The sequence below is a fragment of the Macaca mulatta genome, chromosome 12 (assembly GCF_049350105.2).
Source record: "Macaca mulatta isolate MMU2019108-1 chromosome 12, T2T-MMU8v2.0, whole genome shotgun sequence".
Taxonomy (NCBI): Eukaryota; Metazoa; Chordata; class Mammalia; order Primates; family Cercopithecidae; genus Macaca; species Macaca mulatta.
The window spans coordinates 127,954,165-127,975,352 of record NC_133417.1 but is presented as its reverse complement, the minus strand read 5'-3'; the positions used below and the strand labels follow the sequence as shown (position 1 = coordinate 127,975,352).

The window sequence follows — 21,188 nt, the reverse complement described above, 5'->3', positions numbered from 1 at the left end:
GACATTTGGCCACTTAGGTTAAAAAACACAAATATGAGAACTAGCCATCCTGGGCTATTGGAAAAAGCAATCAATCAACAAATTTTGTCAATGGCATCTCTTGTCAGAGGAAAAGAATATGAGGTAATGCACCCCAAAACTGTTTTCATGTTTATCACAAACTTTAGTAGCCTGCATCAATGAGTTTGAAAGAGATGTAAAGTTACAGATGTGTGGACATTATGACCAGATTCCACCTCCGTGTTTCCCATGATAGAAACATACATTCTGCCGAAAGCAAGGATTTCACTTTTAATCCTATGCATATGATAAAAGTTTCACCCATCATCCCTAAAGTATACACATTTTGATGTTTTCATAGTAGTTGCAAGGGATTTGCAGCCAAACATCTAGCATCCCTTACTGTTCCCCTTTGAAAAGGTCAAACTTGGCTGGCCTTCATAAGCACTGAAGCTGCAACCTTCTTCAGGAGCATAACAGACTTAGCTGGTCATCAACAATTTCATATGCTTCTAGCTGCAAGACAAAAGCAGTGACTCAGGCTGCACCCAGGGTGCAATGGAAACACAGGGAAAAATGTCCAAATCAAACAGCATACATGCGCATTTTCCCAAGGAAATGCTTCTCTTACAGTGTCCTAGGGTTATTTCTGTTATTGTTTTGCTTTGCTGTTTAAAAACAAAAAAAAATTTTTTTTTTTTGAAATGAAGTTTTGCTCTTGTTGCCCAGGCTGGAGTATAATGGCGCAATCTTGCTTCACTGTAACCTCTGCCTCCTGGGTTCAAGCGATTCTCCAGCCTCAGCCTCCCGAATAGGCTGGGATTACAGGCACACAGCACCACGACTGGCTAATTTTTGTATTTTTAGTAGAGACGGGGTTTCACCATGTTGGCCAGACTGGTCTCGAACTCCTGACCTCAGGTGATCCACCCACCTCCGCCTCCCAAAGTGCCAGGATTATAGGCATAAGCCACCACACCCGGCCACTGTTTAAAATTTATGTGCCATTACCTAGTTGATGGGGACCTTTACAACGGAAGATATCTCCATCAAGCCATACTAGTGAATATGGCCAACATTTGTCTGATAGCAAAAGTTCATGTGAAAAAATTCATTAGCAATCTACAGGACTATATGAAACTTACAGGTATGCTTTGAATACATAAAAAGACTTCTGGCATGGCCGAATTAAGACCTCTAGAGATTGTAATATGTGAAGAGATAACCCCATCCTACACACACCCTGCCATGTGTACTGAAAAATACATAAGTACGCCAAAATTAAAGTTGCTTTGTCTAGACTTTTTAATGGCAAAATTCTAGATAATTTCATGCAAGCAAACTTTTTTCACTTTTTAATGCCTCTGATTTACCAGCATGGGCTTTAACTGCCTGCTAGATAACCCAGTGGATGTTGGGTGGTCAGCTTGGCCTCCTCTCTACTAGGTGTGAGATTAAAACTCATACCTCCGTGAAATCGCCAAAGATGATGTGACATGGACTTTTAATAAACTTCTCCCAGGGGACACAACTTATGAGCTTAAACAAAATTAGTTAAAGATCCTGCTTTGACCAAAATTGAACTAATTTCAAGCCCACAGGTCAGTGGACCCCTGGATTGCTCAACTAGGGTGAAGTCAAAGGGATTCTGGCCCAAAAAGCTTCATGTAGAACAATTGAGAAGTTTCAGGGTTTTTTCTTTTTTGTGGGTGACATGCTCTCCTTCCTAAGGCATTACCCAGCATGATTGTGTTTTGCTGTGACTAAACCCCAATCCAGGCTCTAGCCCAGAGCTGAATATTTAAAAACTGGAAGGCTGAAGACATATTACCAATAAGTTGGGAGGTAGCTCCCTGAAGTTGCCTTCGAACACCTAGAGAAGAGGAAGCACAGAAACAAACATCTAGCAGTGACATGGCTTGGAAACTAGACATTCTTCTTGTTGACTGACTAGTTACTTAACACTTACTGAGTAATTATCGGAAACCTCTTTCTGACTTGCTCCCTGTGAATCAGCTTATAGTATTGTTGATGACCGGTTCAGAACAATCAGACACAACAAATATTCTCCTTCTGCAAGTGGGTCTTATCTTAAAACAGGTCTCATCCTATGGTACAGTTTCAAAAATTCTCTTCCTAATGGCAAAGTTTGTTTGCATGTTCAGCTATAAATACATTCATCAAACAAGTACTTATTTTGTGCCTATTAAGCACCATAAGCTGACCTGGGCTTATGTCAGTAAGCAGGAAGGACAAGGTCCCTGCTCATGCTGGGTTAGAGAAGAGTCCTAAGCCCGGTGAACTGGGAACTGGTCATATCTCACCAGGGAGGGCACTTTCTTTCTTTCTTTCCTTTTCTTTTTTTTTTTTTTTTTTTGAGATGGATTCTCGCCCTGTCGCCCAGCCTGGATTGCAGTGGTGCAATCTCCGCTCACTGCAACCTCCGCCTCCCAGGTTTAAGCAATTCTCCTGTCTCGGCCTCCTGAGTAGCTGGGACTACAGGCACCTGCCACCACACCCGGTTAATTTTTGTATTTTAAGTAGAGACGGGGTTTCATCATGTTGGTCAGGCTGGTTTCGAACTCCTGACCTCAGGTGATCCACCCACCTTGGCCTCCCAAAGTGCTGGGATTACAGGCGTGAGCCACCGCGCCTGGCCAGCACTTTCTTTTAGAGATTATTTTATAATGAAAAGGCCATTCAGGAATAAAATTAAAACCATTTCTATTAGTATGAAAACTTTTTGGAATTTCCAGAATTTCTAGTCCTGAATCATGTGCCGAAGCGTATTTTCCAAATAGATTTCCTTCTCTACAGCAAAGGAGCATGATTCTAAGCATGAATAGAAATGAGGAGCCATGCTCCTGCCCGCATGAGTTTTCGTAAGACAGATTCATCCCATTTTGAAAATGGCATAAAAATCCTGCACTGTTGTATAAAAATACGTTGTTGACACGACCAAAGGCTCAAACTGTCTAAGCATTAAAAGTATCTTTATTCACTAACAAATGTCCTGTTCAAGCAGAAAAAAATATTTCCTCTAGCTGTATATGGTAAACTACTTTACATACTGTCTCCCAAATGGGCTGGCTGTGCTGAACGACAGTTGTCACACTTTGTGAAAACACCACCTTAAGTTATTGTGGTGTTTAGTAAAAGGGTCTAATTATTATTATTATTATTATTATTTTATTTATTTTATTTTTTTTTGAGACAGAGTCTCACTCTGTCTCCCAGGCTGGAGTACAGTGGCACGATCTCAGCTCACTGCAACCTCCGCCTCCCACATTCAAGCGATTCTCCTGCCTCAGCCTCCCTGTTAGCTGGAATTACAGGTGCCCACCACAACACCCGGCTAATTTTTGTATTTTTAGTAGAGATGGGGTTTTACCACGTTGGCCAGGTTGGTCTCAAACTCCTGATCTCAAGTGATCTACCTGCCTCAGCCTCCCAAAATGCTGAGATTACAGGCGTGAGCCACTGTGCCGGGCCGGGTGTAATTATTTTTTGAAGCTTTCTTTTGTTTTTCAGAGCACATGAATAATTCTAAATCTGTTCATAACCTGTAAAATGATTTCGCCTTCATAAGCAAGCAAAATTATTAGATGTCTTATAGTCATCTCCAACCTTACCCTACAGTCATCTACTGTGTTTTTATTTACCACAGACACGTCAACATTCATCACCATAAATAATATTTTTCTGTTGCAAATTTGATATCACAGGCAAAAGAAAAATAATAAACTTCTTTAAAAGTTTATTAAAAGTTTATTTAATAAACTTCTTTAAAAGTTTATCACAATGAGATGGTCTCTTGTCCTTATTACAGTCAAGTCATTTTTATTTATTTATTTATTTATTTACAGTCAAGTCATTTTAAAACGAGAGTCTCATGCTCTGGAATGCCATACTTTCCTTTGTGCTCCTCAAATAATTTCGTAAGTTCCTCCATATAGGTCTGATGTAACTCCTCAATCTGCTCCTCGGTCGGGTGCAGAATCTGACGAACAGGGATTGGGCGGCCAACTGCAAAAACAGGGAATACATCATATGTGAGGAACTAAAACCACTCCACCACAGACCGCCTCCCCTAATGCACAGCTGTGAACACAAATGCCAATCAGAATCCGTCCAGCCTGCTCACTCCAATCCTTGTTTCATTTCACTGGCTGCCTGCAGTGGTCACACCACTCCATCTGATAACAAATAAAGAACTTTCCTCCTCAGCAGACACTGGATTGTCGGGACCCTGGTGGTTTTGACTTTGAGTCAAATGAGCTACTGTGCTGACTGCAGCTGGGAGGTGAGTGGACATAGCTGTGTGTCCACGTCACCAGCTTCCTCCCTCTGGGACAGTTGACAGCCAGACCACAGTGCCCTGATTATTACTGACTGTGAATCCTCACGTCACGTGGCAGTCCTCTAGTCTGACTCTTTTCTTCTTTTTTCTTTTCTTTTTTTTTGAGAGAGTCTTACTCTGTCACCCAGGCTGGAGTGTAGTGGCATAGTCTTGACTCACTGCAACCTCCGCCTCCTGAGTTCAAGCCATTCTCTTGCCTTAACCTCCCACTGAGTAGCCGGGATTACAGGCTCCCACCACCATGCCCAGCTAATTTTTTTTTTTTTTTTTTTTTTGTATTTTCAGTAAAGACGAGGTTTTACCATGTTGGCCAGGCTGATCTTGAACTCCTGACCTCAAGCTGGAATTACAAGCGTAAGCCACTGGCCCGGCCTAGTCTGCCTCTTTTGAGTGTCTTTCTGAACAACTAAAAAATACATATCTTCAAGCTAAGTATCTATATTAGAGAAATACACATAAATGACGTGGATTCCATTGTTTCTAATAGTGGATAACTGAAAAACAACTAATGTCTCAATAGAAAAACTGTTAAATAAACCATGTAATAGTCATTAATAGAATCCTAGGCAGAAATTTTTAAACAATGAAATAATATAAATATGTGTACGCATACACAGGCAAATACACACAGATATCTAAGATGTATTAAGTGGAAAAATAATTTGTAAAATAATACAGTATGATCCATTTTTGAAAAAAATGTTTATATTCCTAGAAGTGTTATACATTTTTAGTGCATGGAAAAGTCTGGAAAGAGAGAGAAACATAAAAGTTCCTTTTTGGTAAGGAAGTAGGGATGGGGAAATTTCACTCTAACTGTATTATATAAATTTTCTACAAATGAGAATGCATTTGAGTTTTTCCAAATACACTAATTAAAAGCAAATCTGGCAACCTCTGTACATATTTTAAAAGGTGTTTATGTAACATCTCACTTGTCTCTGATTTTTAGAAAATACAAATTCCCAACGCTTTGGCTCCTGCGTTCACTGCGCCACCTGCTGGTCGGATGCTGCTATTGATGCCAAGGGTTGAAATGATGGGCGCCGTGACTCACGCCTGCAATCCCAACACTTGGGAGGCTGAGGCGGGTGGATCACCTGAGGTCAGGAGTTCGACCCGAGCCTGATCAACATAGCGAAACCCCATCTCTACTAAAAATACAAAAATTAGCCGGACGTGGTGGCGGGCACCTGTAATCCCAGCTATTCGGGAGACTGAGGCAGGAGAACCTCTAGAAGCTGGGAGGCAGAGGTTGCAGTGAGACCAGATTGCGCCATTGCACTTCAGCCTGGGGGACAGAGCAAGACTCCGTCTCAAAAAACAAACAAACAAACAAACAAAAACAGAAAATGTACAGGAAGTTCAATGAGGCAGCAAACTGCTGTCTCTGACTTCATTAGCTTAGGCATGAGGTCAGGTGGGCTCTAGGTAATGAACGGGACCCACAGTAGAGCGACCTTTGTCCTATCCTGAGTCACCCCATGTCGCATACGAGGTTCTGATTCATGTCAGTAAGAGTAGGTGGTTAGCTAAGCAAAATATGAACAAATGTTAAGTCACAGAGAAGGAAGAATGTGATAAATGACATCAGTATGGGAGCTGAGGGGGCACAGAGAAGGAGACACACACACACACACACACACACACACATCATTACTGCAGCATTAATATTCTCAAATTGTTAAGAATTTAACCAGATGTAGCCTTGAAAAGCTCATGTGGTTTTCTTTGATAGCTTGGATGTCACATTTATACATAGTAGATGTAAGTCCCATTTAACTCAACACAAAGAACTGGAAACAACCATCTCACTGTCAATTGTGGTTGGAAATATGGACTAGCAGAGGCTAATGTAGTGATGACGTGGAACTGGTTGCACAAAAAGCACCAGGCTGGGCTGGGTCTAGTCCCAGCTCACCAGCAAGTGCCCTGAGCAAGTGACTTTCTATCTGGCCTTAATTTCCTTTCCCTTTCCCTTTCCCTTTCCCTTTCCCTTCCTTCCCTTCCTTCCCTCCTTTCCCTTCCCTCCCTTCCCTCCCCTTTCTTTCTCTTTCTTTCTTTTTTTCTTTCTTTCTTTCTCTTTCTTTCCTTCCCTTCCCTCCCTTCCCTCCCCTCCCTCCCCTTTCGTTCTCTTTCTTTTTTTTTCTTTCTTTCTCTTTTCTTTCTTTTCTTTCTTTCTGTCTTTCTTTCCTTTCTTTCTTCTTTCTTTCTCTATTTCTTCTTTCTTTCTTTCCTTCCTTCTCTCTCCTTCCTTTCTTTCTTTCTTTCTTTCTCTCTCTTTCTTTATTTCTTTCTGTCTGTCTTTCTCTCTCTCTCTTTCTTTCTCTCTCTTTCTTTCTTTCTTTCTTTCTTTCTTTCTTTCTTTCTTTCTTTCTTTCTTTCGTTCTTTCCTCCTTTCTTTCTTCTTTTTCTTTCTTCCATGGAGTCTCACTCTGTCAACCATGCTGGACTGTAATGGTGCAGTCTAGGCTCACTGCAGTCTCCGCCTCCTGGATTCAAGCAATTCTCATGCCTCAGTGTCCCAAGTAGCTGAGATTACAGGTATGTGCCACCATGCCCAGACAACTTTTTTTTATTTTTAGTAGAGACAGGGTTCACTATGTTGGCCTTGCTGGCTTCAAACTTCTGGCTTCAAGAGATCTACCAGGCTCAGCTTCTCAAAGTGCTAGGTCGGCGTGAGCCACCACAGCCAGCCTCTGGCCTTAATTTTCACATGCATAGGACAAAAGAGTAGAACTCCAAGATCTTGAAGCTTTCTTCCAGCACTGAGCTTTACTGTTGTTTGAGGAAGATATTGAGAAATCTACATGCAAATCTACTAGCAAATCTGTGGCTTTATCAAAATAGCTTCTGTTTTCTTAGTGAAATTATTCCAGCGAGAGAGGTCAGTGTAACTATTCAGGCTGGGGGTAAGAGACCAATAAAAAGACATAGTGATCTAAGAAGATGAAGTGTGTTGTTCTCCACTTACTTTAGTGAGGACTCGTGCATTCTGAATTAGTGAGTCTTCTTTCCTCTGAGCTATCCTACAGCTAATTTCAATCCTGTTCTTTTCTCTTTGTTTTACTACATTTCAGATGGTTCTTCTGGAGGGCTCAAGCATGCTCGTATAGAATGAATTTTTTTTTTTTTTTTTGAGACAGAGTTTTGCTCCTTCTCCCAGGCTGGAGTGAAGTGGCATGATCTCAACTCACTGCAACCTCCAGCCCCCGGGTTCAAGCGATTCTCCTGCCTCAGCCTCTCAAGTAGTTGGAATTACAGGCACACACCACCATGCCAGGCTAATTTCTGTGTTTTAGTAGAGACAGGGTTTTGCATGTTAGTCAGGCTGGTCTCAAACTCCTGACCTTGGGTTATCCATCTGCCTCGGCCTCCCTAAGTGCTGGGATTACAGGCGTGAGCCACCGCACCTGGAGTGAATTTACCCTAGAGAGTGAATTTATGATCATAAGACTTATCCCTTTAAACTGTGAGATAGACACAGTCTCTTGTCTTTGCCTTATTTAGTGATAGGAAAAGTGAGGAGCTGAAAGTTCCTAAACTACACTCAAAAAAGCCCAAGAGATTAATACAACTTAAACCCAGTATTCCTGCCCCTGCTTCTTAAACTAATACCAAACCAGATTAAAGAGTAAGAAATCTTTCTCAATTGCAATTTAGGGATGAAGCCAGAAGTAACAGAACACAGATCATAATCATACCTTTACTAAATAACTCAAAAAAGCCCATCTCAGGGAAATGAGGTTGAAAGCTACCAGTCCATTAGCAATGGAAAACAACTTGCTATTGACAGTTCGGTTCCAATATAGCTGCCCTGAAACTAACTTGTGCCTATATTGGAAATAAAGCTATTATTTATCAAGGGTCTACTAGATGTTATTATGTCAAATCCCCAGGAAAACCTAGCAAGACAGCCATTATTGTCCCTGTTTTACAAATGAGAACAATGGACACAAGAAGGCTAATTAATTATCTAGTCCATGGAAAAACATCATAAACCTGAATGGCAGTGTCAGAAATATAAAACTTCAGGGAATGGGCTCCAGCCAAAAGACAGAGGGATGAGGACATTGAGGTATTCACGCACCCTCTTGGCTCTAAGACGGTCACTTCACCTTCTGCAAAAGGGAGGACATATGGAGAGAACACCTGGTCAGGGCCTTGGTTCTGAGGTCCTCTAGCTTGCTTCAAATCCTAGCCCTATTTTCAGAGGCACTGGCACCAGCGAAACTCCATCTTGAATAGGGGCTGGGTAAAATAAGGCTGAGACCTACCGGGCCGCATTCCCAGATGGTTAAGGCATCCTAAGTCATAGGATGAGATAGGAGATTGGCACAAGATACAGGTCACAAAGACCTTGCTGATAAAACAGGTTGCAGTAAAGAAGCCGGCTAAAACCCACCAAAACCAAGATGGTGACGAGTGACCTCTGGTCATCCTCACTGTTACACTCCCATTAGAGCCATGACAGTTTACAAATGCCTCTATGGTCTAAAAAGGGTAAGCATAAGTAATCCACCCTCCATTTCACATATAATCAAGAAATAACCAAAAAAAAAAAAAAAAAAAGCATGCTCTGTCTACGGAGTGGCCATTCTTTTATTCCTTTACTTTCCTAATAAACTTTCTTTCACTTTATGGACTTGCCCCGAATTCTTTCTTGCGTGAGATCCAAGAGCCTTCTCTTGGGGTATGAATCCGGACCCCTCTCCTGTAACAATATCATAACCTACCCCTAATCCCTTAGGCCCAACACTCCATTACTTGGGGTCTCAACCTACATCAAAGACCTGATGAATTATAAGCTTTCATCACATTTTACTCTTCCTTATCATGAGAACTCGAGGTCCTCGTCTGTGAAGCCAGGATTAAAAACATCCCTGCCATACCCAACTCCAGTGTTGTGAGGGTCAAATAAAAAGATCTACTTGGAATTGTTCCGTAACTGCGTTATTACAAATTGGGATAGTCTTAAAAGGGTCGCTGGAGCCCTAGAAGACCAGAATTTTCTCCCTCCACAGAAAGATCTTTTTAGTACTAAGGAGAAGAAAAAAACATTTTCAACATAAGACTAAGTTAGTTGCAAACTTCTGCAAAACTCCCTTTTTACAAAACAAAGGGGGAAGAAACCCGGCTGCATCAGGCTGCTCTTAGAAATAGAATTCCTTGCCCTGGAAAAAAAGTTGCAAACGCCTACTTGTGACAGAGTCAGGAATCATAACTTTTGTTGATGTTTCACTGCTTTTTATAGCTGGTATGCTCAACTGCTCCATTTTCCAATTCCATCCAACAATTCAAGATTAGTTATGCACGTATTGCCTTACACAGCAATCTTGCTCCAATTTCTACGGTGCTATGCTGTATTTACCTAACATGAGGGAGTTTTGTGGGCTTATGGTATACACAGCTGGAGAAGTGTTTAAAAATGGGCGTTATTTTTTCTTGCGGAGGCAAGCAATAGATTTTTCATAGCAAAAAAAAACTTTGTTTTATTTTTCTGTAACTGTAAAGATTCTGTAGAGTTAATTGTTCTAATAGTTTCATGCAGGAATTGCTCTCCAAGATGCTACATAGCTGTACACTAGAGAAAAAACAGGCAGTGGCTGTGCGGCCGACAAGGGTTAAAGGAGCAGGAACCTGGGTGTCAGATGAAGCCGGAACGCAAATCAGCGTTCACCCGTGGCTTGTGGAGGCTCAAAAGATGCCCGATGTCAGCATGTGTACATGTGAGTGTGTGTATAAAGGTCCACACACAGACACACTCACTCATGAAAGTTGATTGAGCACTTGTCTGCTGTCCCGGGTACTGAAAGGTGGAAGAATATGCCACCCTAAAATGTGCCACTTTGGCACAAAGATTATTTTGAGCTAACGGCACTAAAAACAAACAAGCAAAAAACAAAAAAGCAAGCAAACAAACAAAAAAACAACCCTCAGGTACAAGAAGGGCACTCTAACCTCCCCTTTTCTTCCTGAAAGCAGGAAACAAAATTCTGTAAAAGATGCCCTCCCTATAGTAGGAATGAAGGAACTTTATCACCAGAGATGTGGAGACAGGCCAAGAGAAATCCGTTCAGACCTTATTAAAATAACTCTTATCTTCCGTTAGTCTCTCCATTTACTTTAGCCATTTTTCCACAATTGCCTTTCTTTGTTCAACCTCATATATAAACTCAGCCCTTGCCACTTCTCTGGGCCTTCATTTTCTTTTGGGGGTTCCCACATACTTGCAAAAATCTGTATGCTTTTCCCCTGTTGGCTCGTGTCAACTTCATTCTCAGGCCCAGCCAGTGACCCTAAGAGGCTAGAGGTAAAATTTTGCTTCCCCTACAACACCATGTTAGTGCCCTTAACATTATTATTTCCTTTAATCCCTTTTATTTTACAATGAAAACTTAAATTAAGTTCCCCTTTCTTTCTTTCTTTTTTTTTTTTTTGAGACAGAGTCGTGTTCTGTCACCCAGGCTGGAGTGCAGTGGCGTAATCTCGGCTCACTGCAAGCTCCGCCTCCCAGGTTCACGCCATTCTCCTGCCTCAGCCTCCTGAATAGCTGAGACTACAGGTGCCTGCCACCATGTCCTGCTAATATTTTGTATTTTCAGTAGAGACGGGGTTTCACTGTGTTAGCCTGGATGGTCTCAATCTCCTGACATCATGATCCACCCATCTCAGCCTCCCAAAGTGCTGGGATTACAGGTGTGAACCACTGCGCCCAGACCTTTTTTTTTTTTTTTTTTTAATATTTTACGAAATCCCTTACTTAGTCAGTTTTGTTTTGTTTTGTTTTGTTTGAGACAAAGTCTTGCTGTGTTGCCAGGCTGGAGTGCAGTGGCTGGAGTGACTGCAACCTTTACCTCCTGGGTTCAGTCTGCTTTTTTCCCATCAGAATCTAAAAATGACTTGAAACACAATGGATTACTTTTGTCCTCATGTGGTTTCAAACTAGTTTTATTTAAATAAAATGCATTCCCTTACCTATATTTTTTTTTTAAAAAAGAGTCAAACCTTCAGAAGGAATACAATAAGCACTTGCCTACCCCCATTAGACGCAGCAATTTCTAACATTTTGTGCACATGTGCACACATATGTGTGTATATACATATGCATTATTATTTCTATGTTTGTAGGGCCATTTGAAAATAAGTTGTGGACATCAATGATTCAATCATGTGCATCATCCCTAAATACTTCTGCAGTATTACTTAAAAACAAGAACTATGTCCTATATAACAACACCATTATTATACTCAAGAAATGTAACCTCTTCACAATATTATTTTGTACTTAATCCATATTCAAACTTTATCAATCATCTCAATATCATTCATAATTGTTTTCCCATCAATCTACAACAGCTGTTGTGTGGTATGTCTCTGAGGACCCCCTCCCTCTTGTCTCTTATGACACTGATATTTTTAAAGAGTCCAGGCCAGTTGTTCTGTACAACGTTCCACAGTCTGGATTTGTCTGATTATTTCCTCATGATTTGATTCAGATTAACATTTTGGCAAGTTACTTACACAGGGAAATAGAAACACATTTTAAAGCTCTCAACAAGCTGGTCAGGAGGCCTTTACTCCATTTACCAACCTGCATTTGCCTAGCACCTGGAGTCTAGACTGCCTTCCATGTATCATGACATTTAATCCCCATAATATCCCTGTGAGAAGACAGAATAATTATAACGGTCTCTTCTTTCACAGTTGTAAACTCTGAGGTTCAGAGAAGATAAATGAAACATTCAAAGTCACACAGAGTCAGACCTCAGAACCACACCACTTCCTTCTGTACATCCAGCTGCTGCGTAATAAATGCCTTCTTAATGCCAAGATCAATGTCTACGTGGCTAGCGCTGGAGCGTCAGCCACAAGCCATCAGGGCAGGACTACGGATGGAAAGAACCCCCTCCTTTCCCCTCCCCTCCCATACCCACCCTTTCTCTCTCTTTGTTTCTCTCTCTCTCTCTTCTTTCTCTTTCCTTCCTTCCTTCCTTTCTTCCCTCCCTCTCTCCCTCTCTCTCTCTCTTTCTCTCTTTTTCTTTCTCTTTCTTCTTCCTTCCTTCCCTCCCTCTCTCCCTCCCTCTCTCTCTCTCTTTCTTTCTTTTTCTTTGTGTCTTTCCTTCCTTCCTTCCTCCTTTCCTTCTCTCTTTAATTCCTTCTTTCTCCCTCCTCCTCCTCCTCCTTGTTCTTCCTCTTCTTCTCCTTCTTCTTCTTTCTCTCTCTCTCTCTCTCTTTTTCTCTCTTTCTTTCGAGACAGAGTCTCACTCTGTCACTCAGGCTGGAGTGCAGTGGCACGATCTCTGCTCACTGAAACCTCCACCTCCCAGGTTCAAGAAATTCTCATGCCTCTTCCTCCTGACTAGCTGGGATTACAGGTGCCCACCACCGCACCCTGATAATTTCTGTAATTTGTAGCAGAAATGGGGTTTCACCATGTTGGCCAGCCTGGTCTTGAACTCCTAACCTCAGGTGATCTGCCTGCCTTGGCCTCCCAAAGTACTGGGGTTACAGGTGTGAGCCTCTATGCCCGGCCTCTTTCTTTTTAAAATTTTATGACACTTACAGAGGCAAGGGAACCCACTTCTTACTCGTATTTTTGTATTTTTCCAATGCTGTCAAAAGAATAAAAATAAAATATCACATCCATAATTAGAAGATGGGCTCAGGGGTTAATACGACTCAATGAGAGCCTTGTGGCTGGAAGAGATGGGATGGGGGCTCTTTCTGTGCCACAAGCAGAAATAGTTGATGAGCCTGTCTGCGTGTCTATAATTTGATGAATCTAACATTGGGAAGAGGGAAAGCCCTTCTTTATGGCAAAATGTCAACTAATTAATATAGAAGGAATGCTGGAATTAGAAATTCGCCAGTTTGCAACCATGACGGCAAGCACTGATTTAGGCACGAATTATCAATGGGTATTAAAGCCATCAAGTAAAATGTGATGAGAGACGGGATAATTTTACACTTCTCTAAGTACCACTATCCCCAGGTTATTTGTTAATAATGAAGAGAAAATGGGGCCGGGGTGGGTGGCTCACGCCTGTAATCCCAGCACTTCGGGAGGCCGAGGTGGGCGGATCACCTGAGGTCAGGAGTTCGAGACCATCCTGGCCAACACAGTGAAACCTCGTCTCTACTAAAAATACAAAAATTAGGCAGGCCTGGTGGTGGGTGCCTGTAGTCCCAGCTACTTGGGAGACTGAGGCAGGAGAATTGCTTGAACCCAGGAGGCAGAGGTTGCAGTGAGCCAAGATTGCGCCACTGCACTCCAGCCTGGGTGACAGAGCGAGACTCCTGTCAAAAAAAAAAAAAAAAAAACAATTACAGTGAAACAGGCCTAATGAAAGCCTAATTTGTTTATGCACAAGTGTTTCTTGAGCTTCTACTCTGTGGGTACTAGGAACACACAGAGAACAGATAAGCCGAAATCCCTGTCCTCGTGGGGCTCTGTGAGACGGAAACAGAAAATGCAATGTTCCTCCAAGGAACTGCAATGCTTTACATGTTTTTCTGAAAGTCTAAATTTATTTAAATTGTCTTTCCTGGTAATCCTGATGGATGTGACATTTAAATCAGTTTTTCTCAATTATATAATGAATACAGTATCAGTGACCATTTTATTATACTATGATATAGTGATAATAGCATTCAGAAAACACATAAATTGCATACTATTTCTAAAGTGTGTAAGGAAAATGTATACAGTAGGAGCTTCTTTACAAATTATGCCCATTGAGAATGTTCCTTAGCAGGGAAGAGAGGATTTAGATGGAGGATGCATAGAAACCTAATGGTTTAGCAAGATATGGCATAAAAAAATATGTAGAGAGGGTAACTGTGACCTGAATATGTCACTTTGCATTTAGTAAGAACACATTTTTCAGAGGATTTAATGACTAGGACATTAACAGACAAAACAATCACAGTGATAGTGAGAATCTCTAAAGCTGAAATGAACAAACACTCTGGTTGTGCCCACTGAGGATACTGTTGTAAAAAGTGTGTGGGAAACCATTTTATTTATTTATTTATTTATTTATTTAATTTTTTGCGACGGAGTCTCACTCAGTCGCCCAGGCTGGAGTGCAGTGGTGCAATCTCGGCTCACTGCAAGCTCCTCCTCCCGGGTTCACGCCACTCTCCTGCCTCAGCCTCCTGAGTAGCTGGGACTACAGGTGCCCACCACCACTCCCGGCTAACTTTTAAATATTTTTTAGTAGAGACGGGGTTTCACTGTGTTAACCAGGATGGTCTCGATCTCCTGACCCCATGATCCGCCCACCTCGGCCTCCCAAAGTTCTGGCATTATAGGCGTGAGCCACCGCGGCCGGCCGTGGGAAACTATTAAAGGATGGAGAATCCAGGCTTCTCTGAACACCTGTGAGAGGATTGTAGCTAAGGTGATAATTTAGGATGAATCCAACTAATACTGAGTGAGTTGATGTTTATCTTATGACGTAAGGTAGAGCTTACTTAAGTTAATAAAGTAGGAGAGGGAGCACAGGGACCACAAAATAACTTGCCGTTCTGAGATGCTGCCTGAATTCTTCCCAGGGTAGGACAGGGAGAACTCACATTGGGGAGTCAGCAATGAAGCCACACTGCATGTCAAGTGCATGATTTAAAATAGAAATGAACACAGTCATTGACATCACTGTTTCAGCCTCATATTGTGTTTTATTCTCTGTGGCATTTGATTGACACATGGCTTTACTTTTTTATGGAATTGTAAATGTTCTATCCTCCACTTGTGTTTTTTCAAGTAAGTAAAAGTCTTTAAATACAGTCTTGAGGGTCTGGTTCACACAAATCGAGATGCTCTACATTACTGGCTCCCATTCTTATACCTTCAGATCATAGCAGCAGAGTCTTTATGAAGCACATTTGGAACATATTCTTAGCTTGGGTTTTTAAATGTTTTAAACAACAACGGGATATTGAGGATGACACAGACTAATAATCATTGTAACTATTTGCAGGGTAAGTAGAGGGAGGGACTGAAGCAATTTTCCCCTTTCTGAATGTTTAAGAGAAGCACATTGGACAAGTATAAGTGAAAACAAGTTAACAGAGTTGCAGTTTTCCAGTCTTGACAACTAATTCAGATTCAGTCAGTCCATTCGACCCCTGGCTGATGATTATTTGTCAGTAGAGGTGTCACTGGGCGATATCAAATGGCAAACAATTAAAAAAAAAAAAAAAAAAAAAGCTTGACCAGGTGACAAGTGCAATCATTTAAGTCAACAGACTGCACTGGCTTTCAGCATCAACAGCTTATTTCATCTGAGCATATGATTACACTTCATTAAACTTTTAGTTCCTAATATCATGCCTTACAATTTCCTTTATATCATCCCCAAAGCTAACAATAGTACTTAGCACATAAAAGATAAAAAATGATTAATGAATATTATACCAAAAAAGTAACCAGCTTATCTTGAACAATACCATTGCAAACTTAAATTTATCTCAATATTCCCATTACCCTAACTGATCAAGCCTGTTAACATTCCATTGCATTAAATACAGCATTTAAGAATAATGTCATGTGAAATCCATTTCTGCTCCAGTTTTTCAGTTAACACCAGCTCTCGAATACTCAGCAAGACACCATCTCGCAAAAGGAAGGAATATTGAGAAATATCTCCCAACAGGTAAAATCTCCTCAAGCCCAGAACATGAAGCCTGAAGAAAGTCTGAAGCGTGTGGCTGAAAAACTCTGTCATGAACTCTGGAACAAAGCTGGAGTACACAGGTGCAACCCATGTCCAGAAAAATAGAAGGTGTATAGGGACAATGGCTACCAGTTCTATAAAAATAGCAAAAGTTGTCTGGGAGAGGTGGGATTATGCCTGTAATCCCAGCACTTTGGGAGACTGAGGTGGGTGGATCACGAGGTCAAGTGATCGAGACCATTCTGGCCAACCTGATGAAACCCCGTCTGTACTAAAAATACAAAAATTAGCTGGGAGTGGTGGCGTAAGCCTGTAGTCCCAGCTACTTGGGAGCCTGAGGCAGGAGAATTGCTTGAACCTGGGAGGCGGAGGTTGCAGTGAGCAGAGATCGTGCCACTGCACTCCAGCCTGGCGACAGAGTGAGACTCAGTCTTAAAAAAAAAAAAAAGACAGCAAAAGTTGGCAAAAATGTAAATATATCTGCATTGCTAAGAACTCTACCATCCAAAGATAAACACACAAGAAATGCTGGAGTTTGCCATGCCTCAAAGCTACTCTGAGTTTTTCTACTCTTATCGGACAGGGCTCTTCCACTTGGGCAATGGCAAGGCCTGACTCTGGAAGGATGGAACTCCTTACTCTTTTGAACTCTTTGATATTATAATAGGTTGCACCACCCTAAGAAGCAGAGGCTGTGTGACCATCCTCAATGGAAAGGCTTTCTCAAAGAACTGCTGAGAGTTGAGGTGGTATGTGTGTGAGAGGAGGGTGGCAAATGGTGAAGCCAGAGACCCTCCACTAACCCCCCTGAATCATTAGGTGAAGGTGATTGATTCTCCAGCTGCAACTACCAACAACAGAGTAGGTAAGTGAGGTCAACGCAAGGGCTACTTGAGACATTGGGAAATGAGACATAATCATGAAAGACCATCTCTCTGACTAGTACAAGATGGGTTCTCATGTTTCCTGTTCAGGATCATCAGCATTTCCGAGATAGGGTCCATACACATATTTACCAGTCACAAGAAGTCCTATTCATATGCCACCAACCAGCCTCAGAAATCCATAGTGTCATCTACCTTCTTGGCTTAGAGATAACATTTAGCTTTCTTTCTTCTCAACATCTAGTGTCACCTCCCTGTTTCTATGTCATCCTTACACTTGGGGGATTGAGAAACATTTTGAAGTAGAGGAAATACATGGAAGTAACATCTTTTGTCCTGACAGTCAAGTAGTTCACGAGAAGTTAGCAATCACTCCCCAGATTGTGCCACCAAATGCACAAGGAATCTTTATTTTGTTTCAGGTCATACTATTCATTTTCCAATCTTTCACTAAAGACCTCATCTGCTATGTCTATGGCCTGCTTTCCTACGGGGATGTCTCTTGTTATAAGAATCTCAGTGTCTTATAAACATAAGTTCCTGTGTCCATTAAGAGTCTGATAATTCGGGCCGGGCACGGTGGCTCAGGCCTGTAATCCCAGCACTTTGGGAGGCCAAGGCAGGCGGATCACGAGGTCAGGAGATCGAGACCATCCTGGCTAACATAGTGAAACCCCATCTCTACTAAAAATACAAAAAGTAGCTGGGAGTGGTGGCGGGCGCCTGTAGTCCCAACCACTCAGGAGGCTGAGGCAGGAGAATGGCATGAACCTGGGAGGCGGAGCTTGCAGTGAACTGAGATCCGGCCACTGCACTCCAGCCTGAGCAAAAAAAAAAAAAAAAAAAAAAAAGAGTCTGATAATTCGGTCCTATAATTCATGAGCATGACGACCGGGTGCTCACAGGCACTTGTGAGATGTACCACCCTCTGAACCTTGTTACAACATCAGCACTTTACCCATCTCACCTGAAGGACAAAAAAAAGATTCTGAAGCCAGGTGCGGTGGCTCACGCCTGTAATCCCAGCATTTTGGGAGGCTGAGGTGGATGGATTGCCGGAGGTCAGGAGTTCGAGACCAGCCTGGCCAACAGAGTGAAATCCCGTCTCTACTAAAAATACAAAACATTAGCTGAGTGTAGTGGTGGGTGCCTATAATCCCAGTTACTAGGGAGGCTGAGGCAGGAGAATTGCTTGAACCCACGAGGCAGAGGTTGCAGATCATGCCAGTGCACTCCAGTCTAGGTGACAAGAGCGAAACTCCATCTCAAAAAAAAAAAAAAAAAAAAAAAAAATTCTGATAATTGTCTCCCTTCCATAGGAATTTCTCCCAGGAAAGAAATATATCCCCAATTCAGTTCCATATCAGAATTACTCTCCTCCATATTCCCTTCAGAGAGATTGGAAAACAGAAAAACAGTCACTCTTCACATGCGTCTATAATAGTTTGATTTCAGTTCCTATTTTCTTCCATTTGATCCATATTTATGCCTTTCAAATACTTAAGATTTAATAATAATAAATGTAAACACTGTGGAAAAAAAAGTCATGTAATTGCACATTAAATGGCAAGCACTTATAAACTGACGGTAGTAAAATCCTAGCCTAGCGAAACAGACCTAAAACAATATTTGACTATATTTCAATTTTACTTAATGGTGAACATATTACTTCCAGTTTCATAATAAGTTTATAGTTTTAGTAATTCTGCCATTAGTGCCTGGCTCAGCACTTTCTCATTTTAGCTCTCCAATCCTCTTCCCATCTGAGGAGCTAAATACTTTGCTCCTGGGTTTTTGTTTTTGTTTTTGTTTTTTCGAGATACGGTCTTGCTCTGTCATCCAGGCTATAGTGTCGTGGTGCAATCATAGCTCACTCCAACCTCCGACTCCTGGGCTCAAGTGCTCCTCCTGCCACAGCCTCCCAAAGCACTGGGATTACAAGCACATGCCATAGTGCCCTGCTAATTTTTAAAATTTTTAGTAGAGATGAGGTCCAGCTTCGTTGCCAGTCTGGTCTCAAACTTCTGGGCTCAGGCATCCCTCCTGTCTCAGCCTCCCAAAGTGCTGGGATTACAGGTGTGTGCCATCACACTTGGCCAACTCCTCAGTATTTTTATCAACATGGTCACTTGGCCAGCGCCTCAGTATTTTTATCAACATGGTCTTCACCCTCCTCCCTCAATTGGATTCTCCCAAACATGCAGCTTTTTAAACTAAAATGAGTCTAACTAACAGCAGAATTGACAAGGAATGCAAACAAATCAGCAAGAATAAAACAAACAATCCCATCAAAAAGTGGGCTAAGGAAATGAATAGATAATTCTGAAAAGAAGAGATACAAATGCCCAACAAACATATGAAAAAATGCTCAACATCACTAATGATCAGGGAAATGCAAATCAAAATCATAATGCAATACCACCTTACTCCTGCAAGAATGGCCACAATCAAAAATTCAAAAAATCATAGATGTCGGTGTGGATGTAGTGAAAAGGGAACACTTTCACACTGCTGGTAGGAATATAAACTAGTACAACCACTAGGGAAAACTGTAGAGATTCCTTAAAGAATTAAAAGTAGAACTACCATTTGATCTAGCAATCCCACTACTGGGTATCTACCCAGAGGGAAAGAAGTCATTATATGAAAAATATACTTGCACACACATGTTTATAGCAGCACAATTTGCAATTGCAAAAATATGGAACCAGCCCAAATGCCCATCAGTCATTGAGTGGATAAGGAAATTGTTTATATATATATATATATATATATATATATATATATATGCACACACACACACACACACACCATATATATATATATATATATATATATATATATATATATATATAAATACCATGGACTACTACTTAGCCATAAGAAGTAATGAAATAATGACATTTGCAGCAACCTGCATGGAATTGGAAACCACTATTCTAAGTGAAGTAATTCAGGAATGGAAAACCAAACATCGTATGTTCTCACTTATAAGTGGGAGCTAAGTTATGAGGACACAAAGGCATGAAGAATGATACAATGGACCTTGGGGACTCAGGGGAAAGAGCAGGAGAGGGGTGAGGAATAACAGACTACATATTGGGTAGAGTATACACTGCTGCGGTGATGGGTGCACCAAAATCTCAGAAATCACCACTAAAGAACTTATTCATGTAACCAAATACCACCTGTTTCCCAAAAACCTATGGAAATAAAAAAAATAAAATGAGTCTATAGCAGAATAGCAGAATATATATAAAATAGCTAGCTGCAAAAAAAAAAAAAAAAAAAAAAAAAACTTTTGCTCTAGAAACTGATGCCTATGTGAACTGAACATAACGAGGACACTTATCACACAGAAATTTTCATCTCTCCATAAACTCTGGTATAACTTGTCGTCAAAGAATTGATATATTATAATCAGCTGGCACAGAGAAATAGATTCATTATAGAGTATTAGAAACTTTATTTTGAAAATTGGATTTTACTTGTAATTCAATAGCTGTATTCTTGAAAGTAATCAATTCCTATTCTAGTGGAAAATGTAGTCATTTCATAAATCAAAGGAATACCAGAAACAAAACTCAGATGACATCTACAGGATTATTATTTCAGGAAGTTCTTACTCAAAGCCACTTTCCTTGCATTAGCATCTCAATCAGTAACAAGAAACATTGCTTAAAGTAAGCTAATAATTGTAGTCATTTTATGTACATACCAACAGTGTGGATGGCTTTCCTATAGGGCATTAGGCCAAAATTGTACTGAAAAACTCCCCTGGCATGAAACAGGGGCAAAGCAAACCCCATGATCTTCTGTAGTTTATCTTGAACAGTTCTAATCCATGAGCCTTCGGGGTTGTCAACTTGTTTAAACAGTTCATTTTCACCAAAAGAAAACACTGGGACCAGAGAGGCACTGCAACAACAAAGGGGACGGGTGAGAATATTCAATGAAAAGGATTCAAATAATTTATTTTGTTTAGCTGACTCTTGCAACAAATTCTGAAAAAATTTTTAAACGTGCCCAAGCCTTCCTGTATTGCTAACTTCACGTTCATTGAAACTGTCTTAAACTTAACATTCTTTAGGGAGGAATTTCAGCAGGCTAGCCTTAGTGGGATTTTATTCTATAGAAAATTAGGGTTCCAGGAAGCTTCTCTTTTATCTATAGCTTTGGCCACTGTTGATTTGGCTGGAAAATTACACTGTGTGTATAGAATGTTGGTGTTTATTGTTGTTCTCGTTGTTTTGCTTTTAGAGT

The 21,188-nt window shown here is 41.1% G+C and overlaps 1 protein-coding gene and 1 non-coding gene across 2 annotated transcripts in view; one reads left to right on the top strand and one right to left on the bottom strand.

Annotated features, from left to right (window-relative positions):
* Positions 1 to 3,753: 3,753 nt before the first annotated feature.
* MOGAT1 (monoacylglycerol O-acyltransferase 1) overlaps positions 3,754 to 21,188 on the bottom strand; it is a 41,567-nt gene continuing 24,132 nt past the window's right edge. Inside the window, exons 5-6 of the mRNA XM_001107993.4 lie at positions 20,644 to 20,843; positions 3,754 to 4,026 (exon numbers count right to left, since the gene is read on the bottom strand). Of these exons, the coding sequence (XP_001107993.3) occupies positions 3,872 to 4,026; positions 20,644 to 20,843 (355 nt within the window). The 3' untranslated portion in view covers positions 3,754 to 3,871. The remainder of the gene's footprint in view (positions 4,027 to 20,643; positions 20,844 to 21,188) is intronic.
* On the top strand, positions 17,792 to 17,893 carry LOC114671654 (small nucleolar RNA U13). Its single transcript, XR_003721683.2, has one exon. It is a non-coding gene; the product is annotated as a small nucleolar RNA U13 (small nucleolar RNA).